General features: G+C 46.0%; 1 protein-coding gene across 3 annotated transcripts in view; it reads right to left on the bottom strand.

Annotated features, from left to right (window-relative positions):
* The window catches only part of LOC110504385 (glutamate receptor 1-like), a 180,806-nt gene that overhangs the window by 106,075 nt on the left and 58,504 nt on the right, over window positions 1-16,227 (bottom strand). For all 3 annotated transcript variants that reach the window (XM_090220231.1, XM_090220233.1, XM_090220232.1), the window contains exon 4: window positions 10,921-11,105. In XM_090220231.1, coding sequence (XP_090076357.1) covers window positions 10,921-11,105 — 185 coding nt within the window. The remainder of the gene's footprint in view (window positions 1-10,920; window positions 11,106-16,227) is intronic.

Genomic DNA, 16,227 nt, shown 5'->3' on the forward strand with positions numbered 1-16,227 from the left:
GAGGAGAGGAGATGACTGGGGAGGAGAGGAGGTGGAGTGGTGAGGAGATTAGAGGGGGTGGGGAGGAGAGGGAGTGAGGAGAGGAGAGGGACTGGGGAGGAGAGGAGATGGAGTGAGAAGGTAGGGGAGAGGGAGTGTGGAGGAGAGGAGAGGAGACGGATGGACAGACTGGGGAGGAAAGGAGACGGAGTGAGGAGGTAGGGGAGAGGGAGTGTGGAGGGGAGGAGATGGAGTGAGGAGGTAGGGGAGAGGGAGTGTGGAGGAGAGGAGATGGAGTGAGGAGGTAGGGGAGAGGGAGTGTGGAGGAGAGGAGATGGAGTGATGAGGTACGGGAGAGGGAGTGGGAAGGAGAGGAGAGGGAGTGGGGAGGAGAGTAGATGGACGGGTGGGAGAGGAGACGGACTGGGGAAGAGAGGAGATGGAGTGGGAAGAAGAGGAGAGGGAGTGGGGAGGAGAGGAGAGATAGTGGGGAGAGAGGAGAGGAACTGGGGAGGAGAGGAGATGGACTGGGCAGGAGAAGAGATGGACTGGGCAGGAGAGGAGATGGACTGGGCAGGAGAGGAGATGGACTGGGGAGGAGAGCAGAGATAGTATTTGGTATTTGGTATTTTATTAGGATCCCCATTAGCTGTTGCAAAAGCAGCAGCTACTATTCCTGGGGTCCACACAGAACACGAAACATAATACAGAATTACATAATACAGAACATCAATAGACAAGAACAGCTGAAGGACATAACTACATACGTTTCTTTTAAAGGCACGCGTAGCCTACATATCAATGCATACACACAAACTATCAGGGTCAAATAGGGGAGAGGCGTTGCGCCGCAAGGTGTTGATTTATCTCTTTTTTGAAACCAGGTTTGCTGTTTATGTGAACAATAAATCAAAGTTCATTTGTCACGTGCACCGAATTCAACAGGTGTAGTGAAATGTAAGGTCTACAAACAACTGTAAAAAGACAGACTATATACAGTAGCGAGGCTATAAAAGTAGCAAGGCTACATACAGACACCGGTTAGTCAGGCTGATTGAGGTAGTATGTACATGTAGATATGGTTAAAGTGACTATGCATATATGATAAACAGAGAGTAGCAGCAGCGTAAAAAGAGGGGTTGGGGAGCACACAATGCAAATAGTTCCTGGTAGGCATTTGATTAACATATGAGATGGAAGGAGATGGAAGGAAGTTTCATGCAATATGGGCTCTATATAATACTGTCAGAGCTGTGTGCAAGTTGACGATGCAAACGATTTGGGATTTTCAACACATCAATGTTTTTTACAAAAAAGAAGAAGTGATGCAGTCAGTCTCTCCTCAACTCTTAGCCAAGAGAGTCTGGCAGCATAGTATTTATATCAGCCCTCAGTTTTACAATTAAGAGCAAAACGTGCTGTTCTGTTCTGGGCCAGCTGCAGCTTAACTACGTATTTCTTTGCAGCACTGGACCACACGACTGAACAATAATCAAGATTAGACAAAACTAGAGCCTGCAGAACTTGCTTTTTGGAATGTGGTGCCAAAAAAGCACAGCATCCCTTTATTATGACCAGAACTCTCCCCATCTTTACAACCATTGAATCTATATGTTTTGACCATGACACTTTACAATCTAAGGTAACGCCAAGTAATTTAGTCTCCTCAACTTGTTCAACAGCTACACCATTCATTACCAGATTCAGCTGAGGTCTAGCACTTAAGGAATGATTTGTACCAAATACAACGCTCTTAGTTTTAGAGATGTTCAGGACCAGTTTACTACTAGCCACCCATTCCAAAACAGACTGCAACTCTTTGTTAAGGGTTTCAGTGACTTCATTAGCTGTGGTTGCTGATGTGTATATAGTTGAATCTTCAGTATACATGGACACACATGCTTTGTTTAATGCCAGTGGCAGGTCATTGGTAAAATAGAAAAGAGTAGAGGGCCTAGAGAGCTGCCCTGCAGTACACCAAACTTGACATGTTTGACATTAGAGAAGCTTCCATTAAAGAAAACTTTGAGTTCTATTCGACAGATAGCTCTGAATCCACACTATGGCAGATTTTGAAAAGCCATAGCACATACATTTTTAAACACCAGGTTATGGTCAATAATATCAAAGGCTGCACTGAAATCTAACAGTACAGCTCCCACAATCTTCTTCTTATCGATTTATTTCAACCAATCATCAGTCATTTGTGTCAGTGCAGTACATGTTGAGGGCCCTTCTCTTGTTGAGAGCCACTCCGACAGGAGTGGCTATAGAGTCAGCTACCATCCTCAGTAGCTTCCATCTAACTTGTCAATGCCAGGAGGTTTGTCATGATCGATAACAATACTTTCTCCACATCTCCCACACTAACTTTACAAAACTCAAACTTGCAATGCTTTTCTTTCATTATTTGTTTTATTATGCATGAATACAATTGCTCACTGTTCGTTGATGGCATTTCCTGCCTAAGTTTGCCCACTTTGCCAATGAAGTAATCATTAAAATAATTGGCAACATCAAATGGTTTTGTGATGAATAAGCCATCTGATTTGATGAAAGATGGAGTTGAATTTGTCTTTCTGCCCATAATTTCATATAAAGTACTCCAAAGTTTTTTCCATTATTCTTTATATCATTGATCTTGGTTTTATAATAAAGTTTATTATTCTTTTTGTTGAGTTTAGTCACATAATTTCTCAATTTGCAGTAAGTCAGCCAGTCAGATGTGCAGCCAGACTTATTAGCCACTCCTTTTGCCCCATCTCTTTCAACCATACAGCTTTTCAATTCCTCATCAATCCATGGAGTCTTAACAGTTCTAACAGTCAGTTTCTTAACAGGTGTTTATCAATAATTAGAAGAAGCAATTTCATAAATTAATCAAGTGCAGCGTCTGGATGCTCCTCATTAATTACATGAGACCAACACATATCTTTAACATCATCCACATAAGAGTCACAGCTAAATATTTTGTATGATCTCTTATACACTATTTTAGGCCCATCTGTTGGAACTTTAGCTTTCCTGGATATAGCCACTATATTGTGATCACTTTATCCAATGGGTACGGATAGAGCTTTAGAACAACGTTCTACAGTATTAGTACAAATGTGATTGTACATGTGGATGATCTTGTTCCTGTAGTGTTTGCAAACACCCTGGTAGGTTGATTAATAACCTGAACCAGATTACAGGCACTGGTTACAGTGAGAAGCTTCCTCTTGAGCGGACAGCTTGATGAAAACTAGTCAATATTCAGGTCCTCAAGAAAGTAGACCTCTCTGTTTACATCACATACACTATCAAGCATTTCACACATATTATTTGGATACTGACTGTTAGCACTTGGTGGACTATAGCAACACATCAAAAGAAAAGGCTTTAGATGTGCCAAGTGAACTTGCAACCACAACACTTAAATAACACGACATAATATCTTCTCTAAGTATTACCGGGATATGGCTCTGAATATATACAGCAACACCTCCCCCATAAACATTTATGTCTCTTCTATAGATTGTATATCCTTGTATTGCAACTGATGTATCATCAAATTAATTATCTAAGTGAGTCTCATTGATAATATATGAATGATAATATATGAATGTTATCTGATGTTAGCGAGTTATTGATTTTATGAACCTTATTTCTAAGGCTACATATATTAATATGGACTATTTTCATCCCTTTCCTGGGTAGCTTAACAGAGATAGACATAACACTGAAAAGAGCAAATAAAGCAAGATAAAATAAATCTACATTCAGCAGTCCATTAATCAATTGGTGTGTGTGTGTGTTGCGTGGTTATAGCTTGGCTCTCTCATCCCTTCTAGGCTTCTGGGTGGGAGGGTGGACAATGAGCCTGTCATAGCGGATGTAAGCAATGTCCCCACACGCTCTGGCAGCTTTCATGGCTGGGATAAATTCTTTCCTCTTCTGGCGCACAGCTTCAGGATAGTCCTCATTGAGGAAGATATACGCTCCTCTCAAGTTCTTGGCTCTTTCCAGAACAGCTACCTTGTCCTTGAACCTCAGGAACTTGACCACTATCGGCCTGGGCCTGTCACCTGGGCCGGTGCTGAGTTTCCCAGTCCTGTGGGCGTGCTCCACCTCAAACGTCCTGTGGTCCATCTTCAATTCCTCAGACTCCGTCCAGATCTCATGTGCAGATTCTGCAATTCCGTCCACAACCATGTTGTTCCGTCTTGATTGTCCCTCGAGTCTGATTTATCTGTCATTGTTATCATGGATTCACACACAGAACTGATGTCCTCTCTCAAAGACTTGCAGATTGCTGTCTTCTTGCCGTTCTCCTGTTTCAACTCATCGAGCTGACCCTGGGAGAACTGCAAACTGTTCTTCAGGTCCTGGCCCTCTCTGGTCAGGGCGTCCATTCTTTTATTAGTAGAATCCACAAGTATTTGGACAAAACACTTGAAGCAGTTGTAACAACTGCTTGTAGGTCTCTTTTTGTTCTTTTAAAATATCCTTCACCTCTGATAGAGAGACACCACTGTCCTCAATGGTACTCCCGCTGGCTTTGGTCTTTGTCATGGCTAGCAATGTAGGTTACGCTGTTATTCCTTGCAGTTCCAAACAGGGCAGGTCACAGGGAAGATTGAAAACAACAAACAGCAGGGATTTAGACAATCTGCGGTCCCAGCCACGTTGGGGGCTGCGTTCAAGAAAACCCTGCTAGCTGCTACGCCAAATAGCTCCAATAACTTAGGTAGCGGAGGAGAGGATAGGGACTGGGATGGAGAGGAGAGAGACTGGGGAGGAGAGTAGAGGGACTGGGGATGAGAGTAGAGGGAGTGGGGAGGAGAGTAGAGGTAGTGGGGAGGAGAGGAGAGGGAGTGGGGAGGAGAGGAGAGGGTGGAGAGGAGAGATAGTGGGGAGGAGAGGAGGAGAGGGGGTGGAGAGGAGAGGGACTGGGGAGGAGAGGAGAGGAAGTGGGGAGGAGAGGAGAGGAGAGATAGTGGGGAGGAGATGAGAGGGATTGTAGAGGAGTGGGAGTGGGGAGAAGAGGAGAGAGAGTGGGGAGGAGAGGAGAGAGTGGAAAGAAGAGGAGAGATAGTGGGGAGGAGAGGGAGTGAGGAGGAAAGGAGAAGGGAGAGAGTGGGGAGAAGAGGAGAGGGATTGGAGAGGAGAAGGGGTGGGGAGGAGAGGAGAGAGAGTGCGGAGGAGAGGAGAGAGAGTGGAAAGAAGAGGAGAGATAGTGGGGAGGAGAGGGAGTGAGGAGGAAAGGAGAAGAGATGGAGTGGGGAGAAGAGGAGAGGGATTGGAGAAAAGAGGGGCAGAGAGGAGAGGGATTGGAGAGGGGAAGGGGTGGGGAGGAGAGGGAGTGGGGAGGAAAGGAGGAGAGAGATTGAGAAGAGATGGACTGGGGAGGAGAGGGTAAGATATTTTAGGTGAGGCGAGGAGAAGAGAAGAGAGGAAAATATAAATTGTAGTGTAGACGGGATGGTTCCGTGTGGCTCAGTTGGTTGTGGATTCGCCAGGGTTGTGGGTTAGATTCCCACGGGGGACTGGTATAAAAATGTATGCACTTACTACTTACTATAAGTCGCTTTGGATTAGAGCATCTGCTAAATCACTAAAAAGGAAATCTATACAGCTACAGAGTTCTATGAATGAATCCATTTGTGAAATTGTTCATTCGATAGGGACCTATAAACTGATAATTGTTTGATTCATAGATATGTACTGCTCCGTGTATACGTCTGAGGCTATAGAGGGGGTTCTGTTATTGACATATAGAGTGGGGGTTCTGTAACTGACATATAGAGTGGGGGTTCTGTAACTGACATATAGAGTGGGGGTTCTGTAACTGACATATAGAGTGGGGGTTCTGTAACTGACAGATAGAGTGGGGGTTCTGTAACTGACATATAGAGTGGGGGTTCTGTAACTGACATATAGAGTGGGGGTTCTGTAACTGACATATAGAGTGTGGGTTCTGTTACTGACATATAGAGCGTGGGTTCTGTAACTGACATATAGAGCGTGGGTTCTGTAACTGACATATAGAGTGGGGGTTCTGTAACTGACAGATAGAGTGGGGGTTCTGTAACTGACATATAGAGTGGGGGTTCTGTAACTGACATATAGAGTGGGGGTTCTGTAACTGACATATAGAGTGGGGGTTCTGTAACTGACATATAGAGCGTGGGTTCTGTAACTGACATATAGAGTGTGGGTTCTGTAACTGACATATAGAGTGTGGGTTCTGTAACTGACATATAGAGTGTGGGTTCTGTAACTGACATATAGAGTGGGGGTTCTGTAACTGACATATAGAGTGGGGGTTCTGTAACTGACATATAGAGTGTGGGTTCTGTTACTGACATATAGAGCGTGGGTTCTGTAACTGACATATAGAGCGTGGGTTCTGTAACTGACATATAGAGTGGGGGTTCTGTAACTGACAGATAGAGTGGGGGTTCTGTAACTGACATATAGAGTGGGGGTTCTGTAACTGACATATAGAGTGGGGGTTCTGTAACTGACATATAGAGTGGGGGTTCTGTAACTGACATATAGAGCGTGGGTTCTGTAACTGACATATAGAGTGTGGGTTCTGTAACTGACATATAGAGTGTGGGTTCTGTAACTGACATATAGAGTGGGGGTTCTGTAACTGACATATAGAGTGGGGGTTCTGTAACTGACATATAGAGTGTGGGTTCTGTAACTGACATATAGAGCGTGGGTTCTGTAACTGACATATAAAGTGGGGGTTATGTAACTGATCATGGAATTTACATGAACCTCACACATTCCCAACATATTTTCTTCCTCTGAGTCTCCCACACGTTCATATCCTGTGTGTGTGTGTGTGTGTGTGTGTGTGTGTGTGTGTGTGTGTAGCAGGCTGGAAGGCATAGCAGACAGTTGCATTAGATATTAAGGGTGACCCTAGCACAAGGCATGTCCTGCAGCACAATGTAGTCTCCGGCGAGGAGAGGCACGAGGCCTAGAGACACTGATACCCAAGACTGGGGAAAAATTATGGAGAGGCACGAGGCCTAGAGACACTGATACCCAAGACTGGGGGAAGATGATGGAGAGGCACGAGGCCTAAAGATACTGATACCCAAGACACTGGGGGAAGATGATGGAGAGGCACGAGGCCTAGAGATACTGATACCCAAGACTGGGAGAAGATGATGGAGAGGCACGAGGCCTAGAGATACTGATACCCAAGACTGGGGGAAGATGACGGAGAGGCACGAGGCCTAGGGACACTGATACCTAAGACACTGGGGGAAGATGATGGAGAGGCACAAGGCCTAGAGATACTGATACCCAAGACTGGGGGAAGATGATGGAGAGGCACGAGGCCTAGAGATACTGATACCCAAGACTGGGAGAAGATGATGGAGAGACACGAGGCCTAAAGATACTGATACCCAAGACACTGGGGAGCAACATCAGCACAATAACTGTTCGTCGGGAGCTTCATGAAATGGGTTTCTGTGGCCGAGCAGCCACAAGCTTAAGATCACCATGTCAATGCCAAGTGTTGGCTGGAGTGGTGTAATGTTTGCCGCCATTGAAGCAGTGGAAACACGTTCTCTGTCGTGATGAATCATGCTACACTATCTCGCAGTCTGACGGACGAGTCTGCGTTTGGTGGATGCCAGGAGAACGCTACCTGCCCCAATGCATAGGGCCAACTGTAAAGTTTGTTGAAGAAGGAACAACGGTCTGGGGCTGTTTTTCATGGTTCATGCTAGGCCCATTAGTTCCAGTAAAGGGAAATCTTAATACTACAGCATACCATAACATTCAAGACGATTCTGTGCTTCCAACTTTGTGACAACAGTTTGGGGAAGGCCCTTTCCTGTTTCAGCATGACAATGCCCCTGTGGACAAAGTGAGGTCCATAAAGAAATGGTTTGTTGAGATCAGTGTGGAAGAACTTGACTGCATTACAACTCCATCGAACATCTTCGGGATGAACTGAATCGCCCAACATCGAGCCAGGCCTAAATGCCCAACATCGAGCCAGGCCTAAATGCCCAACATCGAGCCAGGCCTAAATGCCCAACATCGAGCCAGGCCTAATCGCCCAACATCGAGCCAGGCCTAATCGCCCAACATCGAGCCAGGCCTAATCGCCCAACATCGAGCCAGGCAAAATCGCCCAACATCGAGCCAGGCCTAATCGCCCAACATCGAGCCAGGCACAATCGCCCAACATCGAGCCAGGCCTAATCGCCCAACATCGAGCCAGGCCTAATCGGCCAACATCGAGCCAGGCCTAATCGGCCAACATCGAACCAGGCGTAATCGCCCAATATCGAGCCAGGCACAATCGCCCAACATCGAGCCAGGCCTAATCGGCCAACATCGAGCCAGGCTAAATCGCCCAACATCGAGCAAGGCGTAATCGCCCAACATCGAGCCAGGCATAATCGCCCAACATCGAGCCAGGCAAAATCGCCCAACATCGAGCCAGGCCTAATCGCCCAACATCGAGCCAGGCACAATCGCCCAACATCGAGCCAGGCCTAATCGCCCAACATCGAGCCAGGCCTAATCGGCCAACATCGAGCCAGGCCTAATCGGCCAACATCGAACCAGGCGTAATCGCCCAATATCGAGCCAGGCACAATCGCCCAACATCGAGCCAGGCCTAATCGGCCAACATCGAGCCAGGCTAAATCGCCCAACATCGAGCAAGGCGTAATCGCCCAACATCGAGCCAGGCATAATCGCCCAACATCGAGCCAGGCGTAATCGCCCAATATTGAGCCAGGCATAATCGCCCAACATCGAGCCAGGCGTAATCGCCCAACATCGAGCCAGGCATAATCGCCCAACATCAGTGCCGACCTCACTAATTCTTGTGGCTGAATGGAAGCAAGTCCCTGCAGCAATGTTCCAACATCTAGTGGAAAGTCTTCCCAGAAGAGTGGAGGCTGTTATAGCAGCGAAGGGGGGACCAACTCCATATTAACGCGCATTATTTTGGAATGATATGTTCATGCTAACATTTGGGTGCCTGCATATGTATATGTGTCTGTGTGTGCACGTGTGGGTCCCTGTGCGTGTGTATAACAAACAGGCTGCAATAGAGCAGGGTGCAGACCTCTGTGATGGATGGAGACTGTCTGAGCGGAGAACTGCTGTGGCTCAGCTGCTGTAAACTGGTGAGAAGTGATGAAACTACCTTAAGTGTGGACACCAGGTCATCAATAACACTCACACACACTCACACAACAGACACTGCCTTCACACAGCTAGAGCCAAGCGTTGGAGGAGAGAGAGGGGATAGAGGTCTCTGTTCTTTCTGTGTGTATCTGTGTGTGGGAGGGGGAAGGATGCATAAGTATGGGGGAGTGAGTGGGGTAGTGGTGCGTGTGTGTTTGTGTGTGAGCGTGTGTGCATGTATCATTAAGGGCATCCCTGTGTGTGTGTGTGTGTGTGTGTGTGTGTGTCATTAATTGCTATGCCGGGATACACCCTTCCCAGGCAGCAGTAGCGTGGAGAGTAAGTGTTTCTCTTCAGCTCCAAATGTCAACCTAACCGTATCTATATATCCTGTCTGTAATACACTGAGACTAATAAACTACACCGGACCACTGCCTGGGAGGATCATCTCTTTCACAGGTTGGCCTTTATTGTCAGGAATCATGCCCTGGAGGCAGCTCTACAAAGTAGTCACTCTGGCACAACCACAAAGTCATAAAGTCTGAAACCCTAACCTAACCCTTACCTTAACCCTAACCTGAACCACACTTCTAACCCTAATGGCTAACCTTAACTTTAACCTTAAATAACAACCAAAAAGCTCATTTTTGTTTTTACACATTTTTATGATATAGCCCATTTTGACTTTACAGCTGGCCTATCAAGCGGAAGATTCTTGACAATAAACATCAACCTGCCTCTTTTACCTTCTCTTCTATCTCTTGTTATTACTCTCTGTCTTTCTCTCTCCCCTCTTTTGCTGGCTATGTGGTATTTATTTAAATTATGTCACACGTGCAACAGAGCAATGCTTTTTTAAATGTCTGGATTTATTTTAATTCACAGAAAGCAAAATTACGATGGCACATATCAAGCCCACTTTTTTAATTCGCACAGCATTTTTATGTGAATCCAGTTCTGGCTGACCCAGATCTGTCAAAGTTCTGGCTGACCCAGATCTGTCAAAGTTCTGGCTGACCCAGATCTGTCAAAGTTCTGGCTGACCCAGATCTGTCAAAGTTCTGGCTTATGTATGGCAGCCGAATCATGGACCACTGCTTGCCATTTTTGCCATTACTAGCCCATTACTAGCCCAATACTAGCCCAATACTAGCCCATTACTAGCCCATTACTAGCCCATTACTAGCCCATTACTAGCCCAATACTAGCCCATTACTAGCCCATTACTAGCCCATTACTAGCCCAATACTAGCCCATTACTAGCCCAATACTAGCCCATTACTAGCCCAATACTAGCCCATTACTAGCCCATTACTAGCCCATTACTAGCCCAATACTAGCCCAATACTAGCCCATTACTAGCCCATTACTAGCCCATTACTAGCCCATTACTAGCCCAATACTAGCCCATTACTTGCCCATTACTAGCCCATTACTAGCCCAATACTAGCCCATTACTAGCCCATTACTAGCCCATTACTAGCCCATTACTAGCCCAATACTAGCCCAATACTAGCGATGAAGATGACTGGCTCAATCTCTCAGTCTCTCATTACATTTTTGAGGATGAGGTGAGTCTCTCAGTCTCTCGTTATCGTTTTGAGGATGAGGTGAGTCTCTCATTACATTTTTGAGGATGAGGTGAGTCTCTCAGTCTCTCGTTATCGTTTTGAGGATGAGGTGAGTCTCTCAGTCTCTCATTAACTTTTTGAGGATGAGGTGAGTCTCTCAGTCTCTCGTTATCGTTTTGAGGATGAGGTGAGTCTCTCAATCCCTTGTTACCTTTTTGAGGATGGAGGTGAGTCTTTCGGTCTCACAGTCAATGATGATCTGTCCCTCCTTCCTCTTGTCCAGGTCTTGAAACACCTTGAGGAATGAGGCCTCCGTCATGGTCTCTACGTTGACAGACGTCACCAGCCAGCTCCTTTCAGCAGCCGTGTCCAGGACCTTCTGCAGCACAGACAGGCCTACAAGTCAGGGGCAAAAGTCAGAGGTCAGGGGTTAGAGGTGAACTATGGCTGTGTTCCAAAATCATATTCCCAAAATGCCCTGGCCTGGACTATCCATCAATCTGTCATAATAACATACAGTAGGACTATCCATCAGTAACACATCTGTCATGCTAACATACAGTAGGACTATCCATCAGTAACACATCTGTCATGCTAACATACAGTAGGACTATCCATCAGTAATACATCTGTCATGCTAACATACAGTAGGACTATCCATCAGTAATACATCTGTCATGCTAACATACAGTAGGACTATCCATCAGTAATACATCTGTCATGCTAACATACAGTAGGACTATCCATCAGTAATACATCTGTCATGCTAACATACAGTAGGACTATCCATCATATGACTTTCTGACAGCACAGCAATGTAATATATGATTACCGTCTCCAGAGGGATAGTTCATTATGATGACTGAGATGCCATGTACAGGTATGATGTTACAGCACTCCTTGCTACTCTGAATAATCCCTCCACACACACACACACACACAAACACACACTCACAGACACATGCACACACACACACACACACACACACACACACACACACACACACACACACACACACACACACACACACACACACACACACACACACACACACACACACAGGGCCGGCCCCAGGCATAAGCTTTTATTGTTTTAGGAACTCAGACGGGGTCTCAGCTTACTATTGAGAGTAAGAATTGTAAAATACACCAGGTACAATTTCAAAATGTGTTTGTGCATCAGCAGTTTTTCTCTTGTTTTTTCAGTCACTGACAGTCACTCAATTAGCCATGTCAGCAAACATTTATTAGATTAGTCAATTAGTCTAGCCAGCTATCTAAACTAAATCATGGACGAATACTAACCGGGCACGCAGTACACATGCCCAGGGGCCCTGACGTCCAGAGGCTCCCTATTGATTTTGTTCGTAATTCTCACTCAGATATCATATTAACATGGCATAAGTCATTAAGAAATGTGTAGAATTGCAGAAAATTATCTGTAAAACTAAAACAATAGCAAAATTAGTAGAATTGCATGAGATGTGTAATAAATATGCAACATTTTCTCTACGGCCCGTGGCAAAAATGTGTAGAATTGAAGGAAATTAATGGTAAACTTTTCTCTCTGTCGTCAAGAGGGGAGCCACTAAAATGTTTTGCCCCGAGGTGGGGGCCCCACAACCAAAGCTCAAGGCTCAAGGCTAGGGCTGGCCCTGGACACACACACCCAGACATCCACGCAAATGCACACAGACCCTCAGAGGCACCAATTACACCCAGGCCACTCCATTAAGCTGTCCCCATAGGCTAAAAGCATCTAAAGCATAATGGGGGAACAGGCTAGGGAGCATCATGGGAGAACACACAGGGACAGGAAATAAGACGCGATTAGGGAATGCATCGATCATGGCTGCAGATAAAGAGTGTGGGAGCCACACACAAACACACAGTATCATGTTAGACTAATCAGAATCCTCCTGGGAGGGGAGAGACAGTTGTTCCAGGAGGTAAACAAATATTTTACATGCAGCAGAGCGGCGGCCATTACTGAAGCAAATACTGAATTACACCAATTACATTATAAGCTAAGCTAATATTCCACCCAGCCAATCACAACTACACTAGAGAGAATAATCAGAAATTTCATTTTTGTATGCAACCTCTGTTCTTGGTGAGACTGTCTGATACATACATATGACCCTCTTTACATATTTCACGTGCCATATTTGCAGCAGGGTTGTTGGTGTGTCTAACTAGTCAGAGTTATGGTGAAAGGTGATAGATGTCTGGCTGTCTAACTAGTCAGAGTTATGGTGAAAGGTGTCTGGCTGACTAACTAGTCAGAGTTATGGTGAAAGGTGATAGATGTCTGGCTGTCTAACTAGTCAGAGTTATGGTGAAAGGTGTCTGGCTGACTAACTAGTCAGAGTTATGGTGAAAGGTGATAGATGTCTGGCTGTCTAACTAGTCAGAGTTATGGTGAAAGGTGATAGATGTCTGGCTGTCTAACTAGTCAGAGTTATGGTGAAAGGTGATAGATGTCTGGCTGTCTAACTAGTCAGAGTTATGGTGAAAGGTGATAGATGTCTGGCTGTCTAACTAGTCAGAGTTATGGTGAAAGGTGATAGATGTCTGGCTGTCTAACTAGTCAGAGTTATGGTGAAAGGTGATAGATGTCTGGCTGTCTAACTAGTCAGAGTTATGGTGAAAGGTGTCTGGCTGACTAACTAGTCAGAGTTATGGTGAAAGGTGATAGATGTCTGGCTGTCTAACTAGTCAGAGTTATGGTGAAAGGTGATAGATGTCTGGCTGTCTAACTAGTCAGAGTTATGGTGAAAGGTGATAGATGTCTGGCTGTCTAACTAGTCAGAGTTATGGTGAAAGGTGAAAGATGTCTGGCTGTCTAACTAGTCAGAGTTATGGTGAAAGGTGATAGATGTCTGGCTGTCTAACTAGTCAGAGTTATGGTGAAAGGTGATAGATGTCTGGCTGTCTAACTAGTCAGAGTTATGGTGAAAGGTGTCTGGCTGACTAACTAGTCAGAGTTATGGTGAAAGGTGATAGATGTCTGGCTGTCTAACTAGTCAGAGTTATGGTGAAAGGTGATAGATGTCTGGCTGTCTAACTAGTCAGAGTTATGGTGAAAGGTGATAGATGTCTGGCTGTCTAACTAGTCAGAGTTATGGTGAAAGGTGAAAGATGTCTGGCTGTCTAACTAGTCAGAGTTATGGTGAAAGGTGATAGATGTCTGGCTGTCTAACTAGTCAGAGTTATGGTGAAAGGTGATAGTTGTCTGGCTCCATTGGATGGTTTAGAGGACAGGTTGAGAAGCGGTTTTAAGGGGGTTTGTGACACTTGATATATCAAGTTGGATGTTGGCCCACCACCTCAAGCTCAACTTCGACACGGCGGAGCTTCTCTTCCTCCCGGGGAAGGTCTGCCCACTCAAAGATCTCTCCATCATGGTTGACAACTCCACAGTGTCTCCCTCCCAGAGTGCATGCTCCACAGCATCTGCAACTCACGGTTGGCTAGGCTCCTCGCTTGTGCCATCAAACCCCTGCAGAACGCTGCAGCCCACCTGATTTTCTCATGTCACCCTGCTCCTCCACACACTCCACTGGCTTCCAGTCAAAGCTCACATCTACTACAAGACCATGGTGCTTACAAGAGGAACTGCCCATCCCTACCCCAACCCGAGCACTCCGTTGTGCCACCTCAGGTCTCTTGGCCCTCCCACCCCTACGGAAGGGCAGCTCCCGCTCAGCCCAGTCCAAGCTCTTTTCTGTCCCAGCACCCCAATGTTGGAACCAGCTTCCCCCTGAAGCTAGAACAGCAGAGTCCCTGCCCATCTTCTGGAAACATCTGAAACCCTACACTCACCTCAGGTCTCTTGGCCCTCCCACCCCTACGGAAGGGCAGCTCCCGCTCAGCCCAGTCCAAGCTCTTCTCTGTCCCAGCACCCCAATGGTGGAACCAGCTTCCCCCTGAAGCTAGAACAGCAGAGTCCCTGCCCATATTCTGGAAACATCTGAAACCCTACCTCTTCAAACAGTACCTTAAATAATCCCCCTCCTCGCCTGAACCAGCACTTGCACTTGACCCCCCTCCCCCTCCCCTTTCTAGCCCTGACTCCACTGATAGCTACTTTATTCAGGAAAAATTGACTTGCTATGACTGAGATATGTGGTTGTCCCACCTAGTTCTCTTCAGATCAATGCACTAACTGTAAGTAGCTCTGGATAAGTGTCTGCTAAATGACTAAAATGTCATGCCCATTTACTACAGACAGATGCTGCCTTGATCCACCCAATCTACACGATTCATGGTGCCTGTCTTGTCTTTATGTCAGGGTCGATACCTACATGACAACTGGAGATTCATAGCAACTTTACTACGGCTAAAATGGATTAATACAAATTACAAAATCTGAACGAAAAACTAAGAAGTAGAGGGATAGTGTGGCTAGGCTTTTGTTCAGTGGGCTAATACAGTCCTATTGTGTTCAGAAGACCTGGTTTCAAACCCAGCAGTCAGTCACAAACTATTGATTGCTATGTACAGCAGAGAACACCATAAAGGGAGCTTCTACTCAGGACCACTGTCAACTCCTCTGTTTACCACTGTCAACTCCTCTGTTTCAGAGTGGTTAGTTTCAGGACAACTGTCAACTCCTCTGTTTCAAAGTGGTTCGCTTCAGGACCATGGCCAACTCCTCTGTTTCAGAGTGGTTCGTTTCAGGACCATGGCCAACTCCTCTGTTTTAGAATGGTTCGTTTCAGGGCCATGGCCAACTCCTGTGTTTCAGAGTGGTTAGTTTCAGGACCATGGCCAACTCCTCTGTTTCTGAGAGGTTAGTTTCAGGACCATGGCCAACTCCTCTGTTTCAGAGTGGTTCGTTTCAGGACCATGGCCAACTCCTCTGTTTCAGAATGGTTAGTTTCAGAACAACTGTCAACTCCTCTGTTTCAAGGTATAGTTTGAGACAGAAAACACTATATTTTCCTGCTCAACTTTCTGTTGGAATCTGGCCCTCATAAGAACTAACTTGACTAACACATGGAGGTACCGACACGTGGGAGAAGAGAGCAGGGAGCGCGAGAGGGTAGAGAGAGCAGGGAGAGCAAGAGGGTAGAGAGAGCAGGGAGAGCAAGAGGGTATAGAGAGCAGGGAGAGCAAGAGAGAGAGAGAGAGAGAGAGCAGATCGAGAGAGAGAGCAGGGGGAGAGAGCAGATCGAGAGAGAGAGCAGGGGGAGAGAGCAGATCGAGAGAGAGAGAGAGCAGGGGGAGAGAGAGCAGAGCGAGAGCAGAGAGAGAGCAGGGGGAGAGAGAGCAGAGCGAGAGCAGAGAGAGAGCAGGGGGAGAGAGCAAGAGAATGAGAGAGGAGAGAGCAAGAGAGTGCGAGAGAGGAGAGAGCAAGAGAGTGCGAGAGAGGAGAGAGCAAGAGAGTGCGAGAGAGGGGAGAGAGAGAGTGAGAGCGAGAGAGAGAGAGAATATTAACTTTTTTGAAAGACCATTTTGTAAATATCATTTATGAGGGTTTTAATGGACATTTACATTTCTTTAGTTACCGACA

This window comes from Oncorhynchus mykiss, chromosome 25 (assembly GCF_057628025.1).
Source record: "Oncorhynchus mykiss isolate SJ-2025 chromosome 25, ASM5762802v1, whole genome shotgun sequence".
In the NCBI taxonomy this organism is placed as follows: Eukaryota; Metazoa; Chordata; class Actinopteri; order Salmoniformes; family Salmonidae; genus Oncorhynchus; species Oncorhynchus mykiss.